The sequence below is a fragment of the Sinohyriopsis cumingii genome, chromosome 4, assembly GCF_028554795.1.
Source record: "Sinohyriopsis cumingii isolate HCF-2022 chromosome 4, ASM2855479v2, whole genome shotgun sequence".
NCBI classification, from domain to species: Eukaryota; Metazoa; Mollusca; class Bivalvia; order Unionida; family Unionidae; genus Sinohyriopsis; species Sinohyriopsis cumingii.
In genome coordinates this window covers 103,463,614-103,483,239 of record NC_142964.1, presented here as the reverse complement: position 1 = coordinate 103,483,239, position 19,626 = coordinate 103,463,614, and the positions used below count along the sequence as shown (strand labels likewise).

General features: G+C 34.1%; 1 protein-coding gene across 1 annotated transcript in view; it reads left to right on the top strand.

The window, feature by feature from the left end:
- The window catches only part of LOC149801812 (F-box/WD repeat-containing protein 5-like), a 30,795-nt gene extending 12,594 nt beyond the window's left edge, over window positions 1-18,201 (top strand). The window contains exons 4-7 of the mRNA XM_089956168.1: window positions 5,375-5,514; window positions 8,409-9,544; window positions 11,094-11,306; window positions 14,650-18,201. Coding sequence (XP_089812294.1) covers window positions 5,375-5,514; window positions 8,409-9,544; window positions 11,094-11,306; window positions 14,650-14,866 — 1,706 coding nt within the window. The 3' untranslated portion in view covers window positions 14,867-18,201. The remainder of the gene's footprint in view (window positions 1-5,374; window positions 5,515-8,408; window positions 9,545-11,093; window positions 11,307-14,649) is intronic.
- Window positions 18,202-19,626: the final 1,425 nt, after the last annotated feature.

Below are 19,626 nucleotides of genomic sequence, written 5' to 3'. Positions count from 1 at the left end.
TTCTACATACCACTTGCATTCATTCTACATACCACTTGCATTCATTCTACATACCACTTGCATTCATTCAGCATTTCATTTGCATTCATTCTACATACATTCTACATACCACTTGCATTCATTCTACATACCATTTGCATTCATTCTACATACCACTTGCATTCATTCAGCATTTCATTTGCATTCATTCTACATATCATTTAAATTCATTCAGCATTTCATTTGCATTCATTCTACATACCACTTGCATTCATTCTACATATCATTTAAATTCATTCTACATACCATTTGCATTCATTCTACATACCACTTGCATTCATTCTACATACATTCTACATACCACTTGCATTCATTCTACATATCATTTAAATTCATTCAGCATTTCATTTGCATTCATTCTACATACCACTTGCATTCATTCTACATATCATTTAAATTCATTCTACATACCATTTGCATTCATTCTACATACCACTTGCATTCATTCTACATACATTCTACATACCACTTGCATTCATTCTACATACCACTTGCATTCATTCTACATACCACTTGCATTCATTCAGCATTTCATTTGCATTCATTCTACATACATTCTACATACCACTTGCATTCATTCTACATACCATTTGCATTCATTCTACATACCACTTGCATTCATTCTACATACATTCTACATACCACTTGCATTCATTCTACATACCATTTGCATTCATTCTACATACCACTTGCATTCATTCAGCATTTCATTTGCATTCATTCTACATATCATTTAAATTCATTCAGCATTTCATTTGCATTCATTCTACATACCACTTGCATTCATTCTACGTACCACTTGAATTCATTCTACATACCACTTGCATTCATTCTATGTACCACTTGCATTCATTCTAAATACCACTTGCATTCATTCTACATACCACTTGCATTCATTCTACTTAACATTCTACATACCACTTGCATTCATTCTACATACCATTTGCATTCATTCTACATACCACTTGCATTCATTCAGCATTTCATTTGCATTCATTCTAAATACCACTTGCATTCATTCAGTGTTTCATTTGCATTCATTCTACATACCATTTGCATTCATTCAGCATTTCATTTGCATTCATTCTGCATACCACTTGCATTCATTCAGCATTTCATTTGCATTCATTCTAAATACCATTTGCATTCATTCAGCATTTCATCTGCAATCATTCTATTTATCACTTGCATTTATTCTAGATACCACTTGCATTCATTCTACATAACCACTTGAATTCATTCAGCATTTCATTTACATTCATTCAACATACCAGATGCATTCATTCTGCATTTTAATTGCATTCATTCATTCTGCATTTTAATTGCATTCATTCATTCAGTTGCATTCATTCTGCATTTCAGTTGCATTATACAACATTTCAGTTGTCCTTATTCAGCTGCTCGGTTGCATTCACTCAACATTCCACTTGAATTTATTTTGAATTCCACTTTCATTTATTCAGCAATTCAGTTGCATTCATTCTCTACTCCACTTGCATTTATTCTACATTTCAGTTGCATTCAGTCAGCATTTCGACTACATTCATTTTATATTCCACACGCATTCATTCAGCATTTCATTTGCATTCAGTTGGCTTCCTCAGTTTCATTCTGTTTTTGTTTCACTGTTAAAAGTACCCATTTCTTGGTCTGCAATAGCTGAGTTAGCCACATAAATGGAGAAATGAATTACTGTGGGTTTAAAATATTGCTTTTCCAGTTCTATAGTAATTGTACAACATCAGTTAAGACCTCCAATTTTCTAGTGATTGATACCATTCAGACATATTTTCCTTTCCTCAAGTAATTTTTTTATTTGGTACAGAAAGGTTGGAGTTAAAATATACATTGGTTTCTCACTTTAGAGTAGGGCTGAAACATGGTTAATTACTTAATTAGTTGCCCATAATATGTTAATCATTGCTAGTTATTTTCACGCTAGAATCTAGTTGATTTGCTAGCCTTACATTTTTATCCGTATTCTTGTCTCAAATTGGTTGTACTTTTTTATCTGTCTTCTTGTCTTAAATTGGTTGTCTTATTCTGTGTGCTAGGAACTACTTTTCAAGAGAAGAAACCTTTGTAGTCCTCTGCTCTGCTGGACGGAGATGTTTTAAAATCAAACAACAACAGCAGAGATATAATAAAAAGAACATCACTCATAAAGCAAATTAAGGTCACTCCAACTTAGATAACACATCATACAAAACATTTTGACAGAGACAAACACACATAAAATCGAGCTATTTGGTAGAGCTCATAAAATAAAATTGTATATCAAAACTGCTAAGGCCATTAGGGCTGTTAACATGAATAAACTGTTTGAATCCTTGTTGTTGGGCCCAAATTTACAATCATCTTTATTAAACACGTTATGGTTTAACAATATATTTCACTTTGGAGTACAGGGAGGGAGTGAAGAACACAAACATCAAGTGGAGAGATACTTCTTAAAGCAAAGTTTGAACTATAATTTTGAATATTTCAAGTTTAATGAGATACAGAATACAAAGACATTGTGAAATTTAAGAAACACAAGCAGTGAAAAACCAAGAATGTATACTAACCCTATATTTCCAGATGTTTTGTATCTGTAATTGTTATAAGAACAACATCCCAATGATTTTTGTGACCTGAGCATCCATTCTACCTTGCTCATGGAATCCATATGTATGCACCTGGGCCAAATGAGTAGTTGATTTTTATGTGCACCAGTTGGGGCAAGCAAGCTTAGTATCTTGATTTAAAAAAACTGTGAAAACAAACTTGCTTCAGTTGACTTCTAAGCATATTACAAAAAGGCAAGTGTGAGAAAATATTAATAATCAGAAACTAACAGAAAAAAACTGTTCCAGACACACAGGCCATACATATCACTGGCCTCAAAAATCTAAACTCAATAACTACAGAAAAATTTGACAACAACCAGAAATGTACTATGACAAATCTACATTCTTCAAACTTTGTCAAACACCACCGATCTACCTGAACCACTGATCCATCTGAGTTCAGTCAATCATAATAATGCAGTTGCAACTTAAAAGTGCACTTACCAATCTGATTGGGTCATTCATAGGTTTACACACTACTCCCTGCAGCATATCACTGTATTAGTAATAACAGCACTAACTATATTTAAAAGAAAAAAAAAAAATACATTAAAATAAATCAGGAAGTTCAAATCTCACATTGTTATAAGCTGGGTATTGTATTTGTGGGGTTTTTAATACACACTGGTAATTTTAAAACTAATACCAGTTATAACAACACAATTTTACCTCTTCCAGAAAAAAGATAAGTTTCATAAGTAACATTGATCTCTAATTCACCATGAATAGTCCAACACATAAAAATCATATTATAACCATTATACACTTCGCTAGAGCTGTATACCAAGTATAATATCTTTGGCTACCATAGAACTTTTTCAAATTTGGGCAGATGCCAACATGAATTCTGTTATTTTCAACCATGCATGAGAGAAATCTAGTTGATTTGCTAACCTAACTTTTGTTATCTCTGTCCAATTGTTTCATCCCTGTTGTCTCAGTTATGGTGCACTTATGCTAGAAATTTTTGTTTTCAAGGGAAGCATCTCTTGTTTTGTGCTTTGCCTGATGGAGCTGTTTTGAAATCTTACAAACAGTCACTGACACCTAAAATTTATCAAAATATTTTAGAGAGAAACTGATAACTATCACAACAACAAAAATCTCTGTAATTTGCAAACAATATAACCTAATGGCAGATATTATATCAGTCTGGCAAAATGTTCAGGCAGAAAAAAATATTCCAAAGAAATTGATTACAGTCTTCCTGTCAAAATAGTCTTATATTGAAAGATCTGTTACCATTTACGTTGTTAGATTTGTTACCATTAATCCTGAAGGAGTGCAGTAACTACAATGCTATTTGCAGTCGTTTGACCAATCAGTTCACTGGTCACGTATTAAGTTGCATCATCCCAAGCTAATGCTAAACAGCGGAATGAGCATTTACAGTGAATGTTTATCAGAATACTTGCCTCTGATTTGTTCTTGAAAAAAGTATAGCAACTTAATATTCCATAGGTAAATCAGAGTGCCTTGTTTGATAAATAAATGATGATCTTTTATGCTGTTTGGACTTGTAGATGTATATAGTAAATGATGGAGTATTGTCAACACACTTTTTATCATTTTTGTATGGTTTGCTGTGACATTTTGATTATGTACTGATCAATCACTTTACTCTCACGACTTTGTTTTAGAGTTATTCCCCACTTTGACTTTGAGCTGAATGTAATGCATTTAGTTGGACAGTTATGTTTAAATTGCCATGAAACTTTGTACATTTCATGATCATCGTCTGATAATGTATATTTGAAATCACCTTGCCCATGCAAATTTTCTAAGACTAATTTCCCTTTCTGAATTTGAGCAGGAATTGGTATGTGCCAGAATCTTATGAATGCAGCTTTTGGTTCTCAGTGGATTGATTTAAAAATTAGTAGTGTGATGGTCTTCATCAGAAAATGAGTTTGCTGACCAGTCATTGTTACAAGAGTTTCAGTGCCTTTTTTATTTAAGCTGGATGCCTTTAGGGCATAATCCTGTGAGCTCAACTATTATTTCAGTTACAAATGAATTTCTGCAATAGTTGGTACTGATTATGATTATTATGTACTCTTACTCTTTTTATAAGAGTTATTGCCCTTTTTGATTTACCATTGGATGCAGTACATGTCATAACCTGTTGACTGCAATAAATCTTACAGTTAGAGATGGGTTTCATGAATTTGTACATGTGGTCATCATACTGACCAGTCAGTGTACTTTCATGACTTTTGTACAAGTTATTACTTTTCTACTTGCACATAGCAGCATATAATCTCAGATTATTTTCTGTTGAGACTACCTGTACTATTGACTCATCTCCATCTGGTGGTATGGTGGGATATGAGAATGTCAGGGGAATATTTATGTGAGAAGATATGGGAATGTCAGGGGAATATTTATTTGAGTAATTACTCACCCAGCCTCAGACGGTCCTTTATATTTATGATGATACATTTTAGACTGAAGTGCAACAAGCTAAGAAATTTTTCAGTATGTATGTTTCCCATGGACAGTGTGACTGCTAAACTGATAATTTGGACTGTTTGAACATGAGGTTTATATTCTGATATAAATTGCACATAATTTACAAATTGTATAAAAAGCAGTACACCAGCAGTTTATAAATCTTATGTCTGTTTTAATCTGGTAATCTAATAGATAGCCCTCTTTAAGAAAATTGTCAAGGCTTTCATTAGATAATGTGCAGCAGTGACAAATTATTTTCTATCTATTTCTAGACTTCAGAATTCTGCAGATAATAGCTGTCAACTCATCCCAGTGGTTCCGATCCTGGCTTGATGACACCACTCTTCTAGGAGAGCATCTGAAGAAAAGTGAAGATGGGCATACAACCAAAGTTGAAATTGAAGCTTATAAGGTAAATCGATTTCTTTTTAAAAAAGAAAATGTCAGTTGGTCATGGACCAGAAAAACTTATCATCTGGTATCCTTACAGCATCTTTTGTCCATGGACTTTCATCTGACATCCTCACATCATCTGTTTTCCATTGTCCATTCATCTCTTCTCCTAAATTACAGAAGGATTGCCATAAAACTTGACAAGCACAGTCATACAATGGTCTGGTTGGACCTAAATGAAAATGGTGCTGATCAGAGGCCAGATCATAACTAAAGGGAGCCAGTCCATACATGTGATGGAAATATATAGTATTTGACAGCATTGGTGTGCACTTATTAGGATGAATTTTAACCACTTGAAATTTACCCAGATTAGTTGTTTAAGTATACAGTGTGGCTTTTATCTCAACGATGGTAAATAGTGTCCATAACAGTAAGGTTTTCCATAGTCATGTCAGTGATGGTAAATAGTGTCCATAACAGTAAGGTTTTCCGTAGTCATGTCAGTGATGGTAAGTAGTGTCCATAACAGTAAGGTTTTCCATAGTCATGTCAGTGATGGTAAATAGTGTCCATGACAGTAAGGTTTTCCATAGTCATGTCAGTGATGGTAAATAGTGTCCATGACATAACAGTAATGTTTTCCATTGTCAGGTCAATGATGGTAAATAGTGTCCATAACATAACAGTACGGTTTTCTGTAGTCAGGTTGATGATGGTAAATAGTGTCCATAGCAGTAAGGTTTTACATAGCCATGTTGATTATGGTAGTGTCCATAACATATTTGTAAGGTTTTCCATTGTCAGGTCAGTGATGGTAAATAGTGTCCATAACATAACAGTAAGGTTTTCCGTAGTCAGGTCGATGATGGTAAATAGTTTCCATAACAGTAAGGTTTTCCATAGTCATGTTGATTATGGTAAATAGTGTCCATAACATAACAGTAAGGTTTTCTATAGTCAGGTTGATGATGGTAAATAGTGTCCATGACAGTAAGGTTTTCCATAGTCATGTTGTTGGTGGTAAATAGTGTCCATAACATGATAGTAAGGTTTTCCATAGTCAGGTGGATGATGGTAAATAGTGTCCATGACAGTAAAGTTTTCCATTGTCAGGTTGACGATGGTAAATAGTGTCCATAACAGTAAAGTTTTCCATTGTCAGGTTGATGATGGTAAATAGTGTCCATAACATAATAGTAAGGTTTTCCATAGTCAGGTTGATGATCTTAAATAGTGTCCATAACAGTAAAGTTTTCCATTGTCAGGTTGATGATGGTAAATAGTGCCCATAACATAACAGTAAGGCTTTCCGTAGTCAGGTTGATGATGGTAAATAGTGTCCATAACAGTAAGGTTTTCCATAGTCATGTTGTTGATGGTAAATAGTGTCCATAACATAATAGTAAGGTTTTCCATAGTCAGGTTGATGATGGTAAATAGTGTCCATAACGGTAAAGTTTTCCATTGTCAGGTTGATGATGGTAAATAGTGTCCATAACATAACAATAAGGTTTTCCTATTGTCAGGTCAGTGATGGTAAATAGTGTCATTAACATAACAGTAAGGCTTTCCGTACTCAGGTTGATGATGGTAAATAGTGTCCATAACAGTAAGGTTTTCCATAGTCAGGTTGATGATGGTAAATAGTGTCGATAACATAACAGTAAGGCTTTCCGTAGTCAGGTTGATGATGGTAAATAGTGTCTATAACATAATAGTAAGGTTTTCTATATTCAGGTTGATGATGGTAAATAGTGTCCGTAACATAACAGTAAGGTTTTCTATAGTCAGGTTGATGATGGTAAATAGTGTCCATAACATAACAGTAAGGCTTTCTGTAGTCATTGTTGATGATGGTAAATAGTGTCCATAACAGTAAGGTTTTCCATAGTCATGTTGTTGATGGTAAATAGTGTCCATAACATAATAGTAAGGTTTTCTATAGTCAGGTTGATGATGGTAAATAGTGTCCATAACATAATAGTAAGGTTTTCCATAGTCAGGTTGGTGATGGTAAATAGTGTCCATAACATAACATAAGGCTTTCCGTAGTCAGGTCGATGATGGTAAATAGTGTCCATAACAGTAAGGTTTTCCATAGTCATGTTGTTGATGGTAAATAGTGTCCATAACATAATAGTAAGGTTTTCTATAGTCAGGTTGATGATGGTAAATAGTGTCCATAACATAACAGTAAGGTTTTCCATAGTCAGGTTGATGATGGTAAATAGTGTCCATAACATAATAGTAAGGTTTTCTATAATCAGGTTGATGATGGTAAATAGTGTCCATAACATAACAGTAAGGTTTTCCATAGTCATGTTGTTGGTGGTAAATAGTGTCCATAACATAATAGTAAGGTTTTCTATAGTCAGGTTGATGATGGTAAATAGTGTCCATAACATAACAGTAAGGTTTTCCATAGTCATGTCAATGATGATAAATAGTGTCCGTAACAGAAAGTTTTTCCATAGTTATATCGGCAGATAATGTATTGTCTACATTTGAATACGCTATTTGTATTTATAAGAATAAAGCCAGAATCACAGAACTATTAGATTTTTCTTAACTGTGGCCCCTTTACTAAACTGACAAATTTCCATGATATGTGTACACTTTAAATTTCGCATGTGATTTTGGGGTTTTGATGCTAAGCCTGCTTTCCTGCTCAAAAAGTTCCTTGAATTCAGGTCATACAGCAAATCAAGGTCTATGTCCTTGACTTAGAAAGAACAGTTGTAGACTTTGATCTAATGGCAGATTATGCAATGGTAATAGACACGTTTGCAATTGAATATTCATTATATGCAATATTCTGAACAGATAATTTTAATTATTATAAGTGCTACAATGTCTGGGTAATATTTATTATGTAGTTTGCATAACAGACCAGTTTTAAATTATTTTTAGGTCCATGATATATTTTGTCCAGTCAATGAACCTCTCATGGGAGATTATTTGGATGAAAATACCAGATTTGATCATGTTTTATTAACTGTGAGCTGTGGGGCAGCGAGCCTGATTAAGTTCATGAAGGTGGCAAATGTTCCCAGGTATTTTGTGGATACCATCCCAGCAAATATTTGTGAATGTTCACAACTTGCAGATACCATCCCAGCAAGTATCTGTGAATGTTCACAACTAGTTACAGCATTAGATGATAATCATAGTGAAAAATCAACATTTTCTTATTCAGGGGTATTAGATAATACAAGACAAATTGATATATGTGATCAGGCAAAGCATTGCAATAATGTAAAAATAAAGGACAGTAAAGGATTCTTTGAGGAGAAAATCCTTATAGACTTAGGACGGGATGCCAAGGATAAAAATTCAGAAGTTAATGATTCAGATAATGAAGTCAAACTTGATTTCTTTGATAATTCAGTGGAAACCTGTTTAAGCAGACAGATAGAAGTGCAAAGTGATGATAATCCATCTAACTGTGAGATTAAATCTGGGTTAACTAAAGAAACAAATGTAAGAGACGCAGATCATCATACGGTTAAGCAAATAAAAATGATAAAGGATGAGGCCATTGGTTTTGTGATATCATCAGATTCAGAAAATCGACATGGAAAAGGTCAAGCAAAACTCTTTTCTGTGAACGGAGAAAATTCCATTTTTTCTTCGAATTTAGAGCATTTCACTAGTGTTGAAAATTCGATTGATTCAAGTGATGCTTGTTCAAATGGATACAACGCTTCTAACTATGCAGTGCGACCCATTCAACATGGTTTAGGTGTTAAGCATTCTTCCGAAACTACTCCTACATGTGATCCATCAGAAGGTATTGATAAAATCCTAATATTTGTAACGGGGGAGTTTTCAGGATCTTTAAATCGTCTGTGTTTTAAAAGCTTGTCAAATGTGATACCAGAGAATCTTTCCAATGCAACAACCACAAAAGAATCAGCTGGCCAGGATATGGATATTAACCATGAAAGAGACACGCAAGTACAGGACATCCAGAATGTCAATAAACTAGATCATATCATTGACCTTGATGGACGTGTAGTTGGAGTGTGCCTCTCGGAAGACCAAAGGTAAGCATTTTTATGACCATGCCTTTTAGAAAGTATTGTGGTGTCTTTTATCTTGCTTAGTTGCATATGTGTGAGAGTGTGATATCATGCTTAGTTGCATATGTGTGAGAGTGTGATATCATGCTTAGTTGCATATGTGTGAGAGTGTGATATCATGCTTAGTTGCATATGTGTGAGAGTGTGATATCATGCTTAGTTGCATATGTATGAGAGTGTGATATCATGCTCTGTTGCATATGTGTGAGAGTGTGATATCATGCTTAGTTGCATATGTGTGAGAGTGTGATATCATGGAGCTTCTCCAACACAGGTTAAGATTGTAGAGATTTACGATTGAGGTGATATGGATATGTGTTCCATGGTTTTAAAATTTTGATTCATTCCCAAGAGGAAGAGCTTGGAGAGTAGGGACTTTTGCAGAACACTTCTCCAACCCTGGCTGCACTTTCAGTGATATAACACTTATTGCAGTTGCTCACAACCACAACTGGAGATCCGAAACCAGGAAAGAAAAGGAGTCTTACTGGATATGCTACCTTAAAACATTGAAAGCAAGCAGATTAAACCAAGAAGGCTAGAAAAAGACAGCCATGCACAAATAAAATTATCTTTTGCAGGCGACATATTTTCTTTGAAATAATTCTCTAAATTTGCTTAATAACCTATATTTACAACTATGACCATGAAATATCCAGGATATAATTTGCGCTTACATAAATTTACATAAAACAATAGATGTTGTTATGGCTCATCAATTTCTAGGTCAATAAATATATTTTTCAGCATCTGCAACAAGTTGAAATAAACTAGTTGTAACATAATAAATTTAAAGGTTTAATTCTAGTAGAAACAGCCATGTAAAGTTTTGCATACACAACAGTTTTTTTGTGTTTTATTTGTTTGTCTTGTCTGTGTTTTGAATTTGCCTTTGAAAAAGACTCAGTAAGAGTTGAAAGTGCTCAGGCCTGTCAGATACTAGTTTTGCACTGTTCGTTGTGAGTTTTATTGCATTTATCTTAATCAATCCCTGATACACGTGATCCCTTGCTGGATCCAGTGCACTTGAATGGTCTGTTATTCGCCATATGATTTGTATTCTTTTTATATATATATATATATATATATATATATATATATATAGAGAGAGAGAGAGAGAGAGAGAGAGAGAGAGAGAGAGAGAGAAACAGACAGACAGACAGACAGACAGAGAAGGACAGACAATGGGGTATAACAGAAGAGCATGGGGACTGTTGCTTTGCTGTAGATTTCTTATTTAAGTCCATCTGTTATTCATCTGTCCTTTCATCCTGTCTTCCAGGATGTAACTCTTGCTTCTTGAGACTTTTAGGTTGGTTCTTGAGTGAAACTGTTAGACTTTATTGAGTCTTTTGGAGAGGGACAGGATGTTGAAGGTTAAGGTTACTTGACAAGCCATGTCACAAGCAGTACAATTTTGTGCATATTTTTGGATTTTATGGATATTTTACAACTGAAAATAAAATATACTTTATGCCATATATACAACACACTGTAATTAAACATTTTTCAGGTACCTCTTCATTAATTTTAGACCTTGGATGGATAAAGTTGATAGAGCAGAACCTAGGGAAAGGCCCCACCTTTCACCTAATGTTGAGGTCCGTGTCATTGACCTTTTGACCTTTCAGGACATGGGTGTGAAATATGTAGGACACAAAGGTTATTTTCCCTCCTTTATGTGCTGTTTGGTTTATCTGGATGTTAGCCAAGATTATATTGCCAGGTATGTATCAATTTCCTGTTACCTTTTACTTGATTATAGGGCCTGGATCATTAAGCGTTCAACCTTTCAGGACCAGCATTGTAATTGGGAATTCTGACATAAAGACTAATTTCCATTTAATCTCTTTGGATATCATCCCAATTACATCACCAGGTAATTATCTTTTTCATATTGCTTTTTACCTGATGTACCTTCCTGTAAAATAAATACTTGTGCATCCCCACATATATTTATGGCCTGCCATTGAGTAACATTATGAGGATGTTTTTGTCCAATCTCTGCCCTGCAAGAGTCAGGTAAATTGTTTCATTCATCTCTGTTACTGATAGAAGGTGTATGAGTTTCAATATAAACTGCCACACTGCAGACATCGTAGCGATATTACTGAAAAATTGTTAAAACTACCTTAAAAATCCAAATCACATCACATTACATCCTTTCTTTTATTCCTATATATTTATGTTAAGGAATGATAGTATCAAAAGCTTACAGTGATGTTCATCCTAGGCAGAACAAGGTAATTAAAGACTGTGATTTCAAAGATTGGATTATTTTTCCTGTTATCATATTTTTGCAATGCTAATTTATTCTTGAGTCATCAGATTTGGGTAAGGAAGAAACTAATCAGTTTCAAGGTCCAAAGATCAAGGTCACTGGATGACACAAGAAAAATGCTTTCTTCACAATAAGATGAATTCTCCACCATCAGTGCCTACCAAACTTTGTGGAAGGCCTGTACTTAGTGTAAGGAAAAACCCTATCTTTTAGTTAAAAGTCCAAGGTCTAAAGTAACTGACTGAAAGGCAAAAATTGGTTTCTGCACAATAACAAATGTTCTTCATGACATAACTCAACCAAACTTTGTGGATGGCTTGCATTAAGGATACGGAAGAAGGTTATTAATTAGGTGTCAAAAGGTCAAAAGCCAAGGCCACTGAATAAAAGAAAACTGTTTTCTGAATATATACATTAGTTCTATATTGCAGCTTGACTCATGTAAATGGTTCATGCTTGATTTTGCAGTGACAGTTGCAAAGGTCCATGCGGGCACATAATGTGCCATTCATGGTTCTCTTGTTTTGTAAAATCACAAACAGTATTTTGGCATAGTATAATAATGTCAGTAATATCATTGTCTTCATAAATATAAATATTAACAGTTTTAAAGAAATATGCATTTATACTCAGATTAAACCCTTCTTATTTCAGTAAATTTTATGTTAATTCTTTTACTTCTTTGGCTGGACTTGGACATATGAGAGGTTAATGCATAGAGTTATTGATAGGCAATGAATATCCTTTAATGAGGTTACTGAGGTACAGTTTCAGTTTAGTTTTATATTTAAATATATTAACTAGAATTTTATGTTTATATTGAGTACATGTCTTACAGAACCACAATATTTGCTGACTTCAAACAGGGCAGAAGTGGCCAGTTGTAAAATTGTAGTACTGTCTTAAAATGTTTGTACAAAGTGCAGAAAACTCCATATTTATATGCATCCCTGTTTATCATTAATTTTAGAAAGAATTTAAGATAAGTCTAGTTCAACTTATAAACAAACATATCTGAAAATGAAGCAGGTTGTAAAGACAAAGTAATCTCGACTTTAAATATTTAATTGTAACTGATGACATTACAGTTAGATCAAATTATCTCCTTTTTACAGTTACTGAATACAAATATTTAGGTCAAGTTTTTATATACTGTTGGTAATTAACTTGACTGCCGCACTTGATATCAGGGTGTCAGCATATTTAAGGCAGGTTTGAGTGGATCTTACATCCTGCAGTGTACTGTTTTCAGTGTTGTTCTCAGACCACAGGTCAGGGCACCCTGCTGGTTATATGTCAGGACAGTTTAAATGTCTCTTCTAATGGGCACCTCCTCACAAAAGAGGGTATTTGTATGTACTCTGAGTGCGTTACTGTGAGAGTAAAAATGGAGTTTCATGATTTGAAATTGATGCTCATTGTTATCACATGCTTTGTTTTAAATTAATGGACAGCCTTATTAGGTGACTGGAAACACCAGGAAGGAGAGGGTGCCACCTGAGGAGTGCAGGGTGAATGCAACATCCACCTAAAACTGACTAGGGACAGCACATCAATAAAATAAATTTTGTCCATTTGTCCATCAATCTTTTCCACCAGTCATCATGTCAGTCTTCACATTTCGTGTAACCACAAAAGTTCTGCAACCTTTACACATAATTGGATGCCATCTAATTTGCCAATTCCATTCAAATATACCATTCAAAGTTTTTATCATTTCAAGTTCAATTTCCCAGAGTTATTGCCCTTTTCTTCATGGGTTTTAAATCTCTACAACAGATCATTGTACCCAGCATAGCCTAGGAACCATTCAACATATTCAGATGCAATTTGGTATCGACATTGTTTTGTAGATCTAGACATGCCATTTGTGCGTTTTGTCTTATCATCATTATTTTTGTATAGAGTTCCCTGACAACATAATATCTTTACAGGGACTGTTTTTTTTATAAACGGCATAGTTCAAGAACTATTCAACATATTCTGTTTAGTAAGAATATTGTCTCTAAACCATACATGTGCCTTTTATGAGTTTTGCTTTACCATCTCTTTTTGGATAGATTTATGGCCCTTGACAATTAACTTTGTCATCATATGAAATGTTACTTGCCATTAGCATAGCCCTGGAACCATTTAACATGTTCTCATAGTTTTATTTGAACTTCTTTCATGAAATAAGATTTCCCTTTTATGGGTATTGCCTTGTCTGCTTTATTTTGGACAGAGTTATGCCCCTTGCCAATCAAATTCTTGTCCTCTTGTCATTATTGGAGAATGTGGCATGCAGTCATTTTCACTAAGAACCATTCAACATATTCTGACAGATGGCGAAAACATTGTCTCTTGGGTTTGGATGTCTTTTTTGAGTTTTCTCATTTATACAGTTTGGACAGAGTTATGTCCCTTGTGAATCAGCTTCGTATCTATATATTAGATATTGCATGTTATCAGCATAGCTCAGGAACCACTTATTATTTTGATACAATTTGATATAAACATTGCATCATAGCACTAGATTTGCCTTTCATGGGTTTTGTTCTGCTGACTCCATATTGGAGAGAGTTTGGCCCTTTTTGATCAACTTCATATTTTGATATAGGATGTTGCTTTTATTGTTAAGACCTTGAAGAAGCTGGATTCCAAGCATTCTATATCATGATTCAGAGCAGTTGGGTGTCTTGAAGGCCCATCTTCTATCTTTGGTTTCCGAACATTATTAAGCCAACAGTAGTGAGCAGGTCCTTTTGCAATGCACCCATTTCTTAACAGCTCACATTTTCATTTGCAGTGGAAGCACAAATACTGAAGGCTATCTTTGGGACCGACACTACAAATGTATTCTTGGGAATTTTGAACATGGACCAGGGGTGGTAAATGCAGTAGCTTTCAGTCCCAGCAACCAGGAATATCTAGTGACAGTTAGCGATGATAATACAGTTAAAGTCTGGAGATCGAAACGGCTGATGAAAAGTCTCAGTAAGACACAAGAATGCACACATTTATGAAAAGTCTCCACTAAACACTTAAATGCACTTATTTATGAGGATTTCCAGATTCTCTAATATGTGGCCCTGGGACTATGAGACTGTGTGTTTTGGGCTACCATCTGTAGAATTCAGGTAGACGCCATGTAGCCCAGTGTAACAAAATAACAAGGAAAAGTAGAGGATATTTTTTATTTCTACATTAACAATGGATATATTTGATCATGCGGAACAAAGAAATTGATATTTCATTGTTGCCTTTGTCACTCATTGAAATATTAAATTTTTTTGTACCATAAGATGATCTCAAATGTTTAAGCAGGAGAATATGAGAATATATTTTATTACACACATTGTTATATTTCTTAAAGTATATTACTTGTGTGTGTATGTGTGTGTATATATATATATATATATATATATATATATATATATATATATATATATATATATATATATTGTAGAGAAATATGTAATTACATGTAAAGTTTTTATTATTTAGATAACACAATGTAAAATAATACTGATGGAAGACACAAAAACACACAAATTATTATGGAGTAATATAAATGAAGTTGTGTGGTTCTTTCATCTAGTCATACTGACCAATATTAGTATCATTAATTATCAACACTTAGTGTTCTTTAGGCCAGCATTGGTTTTACAATTAGGTAGGTTTCATTTTGATTTTTTGTTTTTTTCTAAACATTTTATATAGTGTATATTATGTGCTAAATACTTCAAAGTACTTGGCAAAACTAGCTCAGTTAAATGTACCTTTAGGAATTTTCTTTCTATTTTGGATTTTTATTTGGTGCAGGAGGAGATATGGTTGGCATTGAGAAAAAGGTATGGTTGGCTGACCATAAACACATATTATTATGGATTATGTTAACTGCTTATTTATTGTTACATCATATTGGACAGACAATGTTTTTAGGTCAGTTTATCTTGGCCATAATTTTTGTTGTAAATAAATGAGTTAGAGTTAAATTCATACAGTTGCACATTTTCTGCCTAAAATCTAGATTGCAATCAAATAGTATTTCTGATGATCAGTCTGATGGGAGGATAACTCAGCAGGTTCTCTCACTTTATGTGCATTATGTGCCAGCATGTTTGATAATTAACTTTTCACCTTAAGTCAGTAAAACTCTTAATGTGTGCTATCTTTGGACTGCTGACCAGTAATAGTACAGTTAAATATATGACATTAGGTTGTTGTTATTTAGTTACTGTTTTTGTGGCATATGTCACTCATTATTTTATTGGCTGTATCATGCCAAAGGAAATCAGAGAGAAATACCTATCCCAAAGACAAACTGTGAAAACCAACTCAGGCAGGCCTGGGCAGGTATCAGACCTTTAACCAATGTATTACTAGTTCATCACTCTACCCACTGAGCTACCGTGTCTCATGTGGCATTAGGCAATTACATATATGCTGTAAGTTTGTCAAAAGTTTTGGTCACGTATGTGACTGCCATTATATATCATGTATGAATTTCAATGGTTATTACTGCATCACTTTACAGCCATATTTTATTTTCTGATGAAGATAACATTTATTCATTTGTGTGTGATCTTCAAAATTAAATACTCTGATTTTATATGATGATATATGCTAATAAATTTGCCTGGTTATCATTGTGCTGTTGAGTGGTCAGTTGTACAATAAGACCCTGCTTTAGGGCAAGCTTGACCTTCCATATAATAGATAATTTCCATCAAACCAGTACTTTAGATAAGGTGAAAACCATTGGGAAATATCAGCATTAGTAAGCCGGTTTACCCTACTATAGTCTGACTCTACATCCCCATTTGTTTGTACCCCCCTACCGATTTAAAAAACTAGAACGTTTAATGTGATAAAAAGTGCACAGAACTAAATCAATTGAATCATTGATTTATAATTTCTAACCTGACTGTGACCAGAATGACACTAATGCTGGCATCCCTTGCAATTGTTCATGCTTAACGGACTTTCCATACTAACACGGCGCCATATTGCGTACACTATAGGCTAGTTTATTTCCTTCAGACTACATAATGACGTAGTTCATCCTGTTCGGCAAATGCTGAATAATTGCATAAATTACATGAAGTTGAGAGGTTGGAATTATATCCCTCTGCATACATGAACATAGCAATTAAACTGCTTGTTAAATCCACATGAAAAGCGTAGTTATTTTCCTTTGCTTGATTCGACATTGTAAATATTGGATGTATGTACATCTGTAGTCGTGATAGTGATACACCCCTTTGCTGAAAATGGACTTGTCCAGAAACTGGAAATGGATCCGAGCATGTCCGTCTATTTCACTGAAAACTTCTGTTAAGCATGAAACGCGCATAAGAAGACAGTGTTAGGCCACTCTACTCAGAGTCAGGTTAGAAACTATAAATCAATGAAAGAATTGACTAAGTACCTTGCACTTTTTATGACATTAAAGATTTCCATTATTTAAATCGGTAGGGGGGTACAAACAAACGGGTTTGTATTATCAGACTTTAGAAAGTTGATTAAATTTTGTTTTGAACTTACTTGCATCATCAAGAATGTTTAGCTTTTAATATACAAGTATTGTAGGAGAACTGTACTGTAAATACAAAATGGTAGACTCCATATTCAAGATGAGCATATTGTATTCTTTCATTCAAAGTTTCAAACATGTCAAAAATCATTATTTGTTGTAAATGTAAGATTTGAGGCACCTCACCTCCAGTTTCAGTAACTATTCAACAGCAAGGATAAAGATCACAGTTAGTATCAGAAACTTATTCTGTTGGTTTATGTATGAAAGTGTTGCTTCTTTACATATAAGGTGAAGTCCACCTGTTGTGTTTGTTATTGCAGATTATTTAATGTTAGTTACACAGTAAAATGTCATTTATCCAAACTCCTTAGAGGCACTGGAAAATGTCTGGGTACATTTTGTGTGCATAACTTGATAATTTGGATGATAATATGGATAGATATAGTTTAATTGGATATGGCCATTATTATTTTCTTATGTAGTTTTACAATAAAAATGCATCACTTTGGCATTTTGTTTAACTTTGCCATCAAAAAGCAGTCACATGCTGAGTATGAACTTGACAGTCATTTGCTCATTCACTTAATTAATTTCTGTATTGTATTGATATTTATTCAAGTTTTAAAAAATATTTTGACATTCACAATCTGTCCAGGATTGATTTCTTTGATGCAAACATTGTTTTATAAATTTTGTCACAGAAATGATTATTTAAATGTGTCTTGAAAATTGTATAGGCTGCCATTGTTTATGATTTTCTCTTGTAAAATGTCATTAGTATTCTTTGAGTCCTTGATTTAATAAAATAACCACAAATTATTTTATTACTTTTTGTTCCTATTGTCAGTGCTTGTTTTAACGATTTCTATTGTTTCCTGGTTGTTAGCTTTGTGTGTGTGTGTGTGTGTTTGTGTGTGTGTGTGTATGTGTGTGTGTGTTCTTTTTAATGTGTGATATGGAAATCCTAACCATGAGGATGCTTCATTCCTGCCTATAAATGCAGGTGGGGTTTTCCTTTCCCACACCAGTACATATGATAGATTCTATTATATTTATTCATCTCTTGATATTTTTTCTCTTTTCCGCATATAAAATCATATACAAATCAAAGCCACAATTGCCTTTAGCATGAAAATTGCCTACAAAATAGACAGGAGATTACAGCACTGAGATAAAAAGTAGGGGCCAAGTAATTTTGTATGCTCCCATAAAATGTCCAGAAATGATGCAGATTTTTTTCATTAGAAATGTAAGTTCACTCCCTTATTCAAGTTTCATATCCAATGCAATTACTACAGGATCTGCAATTACCAGCTATGATAGAGATTTCCAGCTGGATTAGACAGGGTATCAGTATAAGAAGACCTGATCCCTGCGCATCAAACCCACACTCAAAGCATTGCTCAAAACCTGGTTACTCTGACCCCAAAGTCAGATGGGTGAGCAAAGCTTCATAATGAGAAGTAAAGGGTATGAACATATCAAGGGGTTTAGAAAACGTAAGAAAATTAAAATCATTAACCAAACCTAAATGCAAGTCTTCATTGGCTGATCTTGTTTATCAGAGGGACTAGTGAGCCCTTCTCAGTATCAATTGGTTTTGCTGCTTCTATATTCAGCCATTTATGAACAAAAGTCATTTACTGACTTAGGAAATGTGAGCAAATGAAAATATTTAAACCAAACCTTATCCCAGTCTTCTATAACTGTGTCTTTGACTCTGTAGTCAAAGGGGCAAGTGTGGTTATATCAATAAATGAATTAACTCTACCTTATAATGAACCATTCCTAGTATTAAAAGAATTGCAGTGTGTAGGAAATGTAAGCGATCAAAAAATGAGAAGGACAATCCTTAGCAAAACTCAGGATCATGGCAATGATTGATAAGTGACTGCAGTATCTTGCTTTTACACTAAGGTTCTAATTCTGGTTGGACCAATTAAAACTTTCAAACCTGGTTGTTTTTATTGGAAGATATATCATGAGTCAAGTTTGACTGCAGATCTACAAGTATCACAACAACATTTATTCACTACAGCAGTGGCAATCGAATCAATAATCATCCCATAATTAAACTCATAAGCACCCCACAGCTAAACTCATAAGCTTCCCACTGTTAAACTCATAAGCTCCCCACAGTTAAACTCATAAGCTCCCCACATTTAAACTCATAAGCATCCCACAGATAAACTCATAAGCACCTCACAGTTAAACTCATAAGCACCCAACAGTTAAACTCATAAG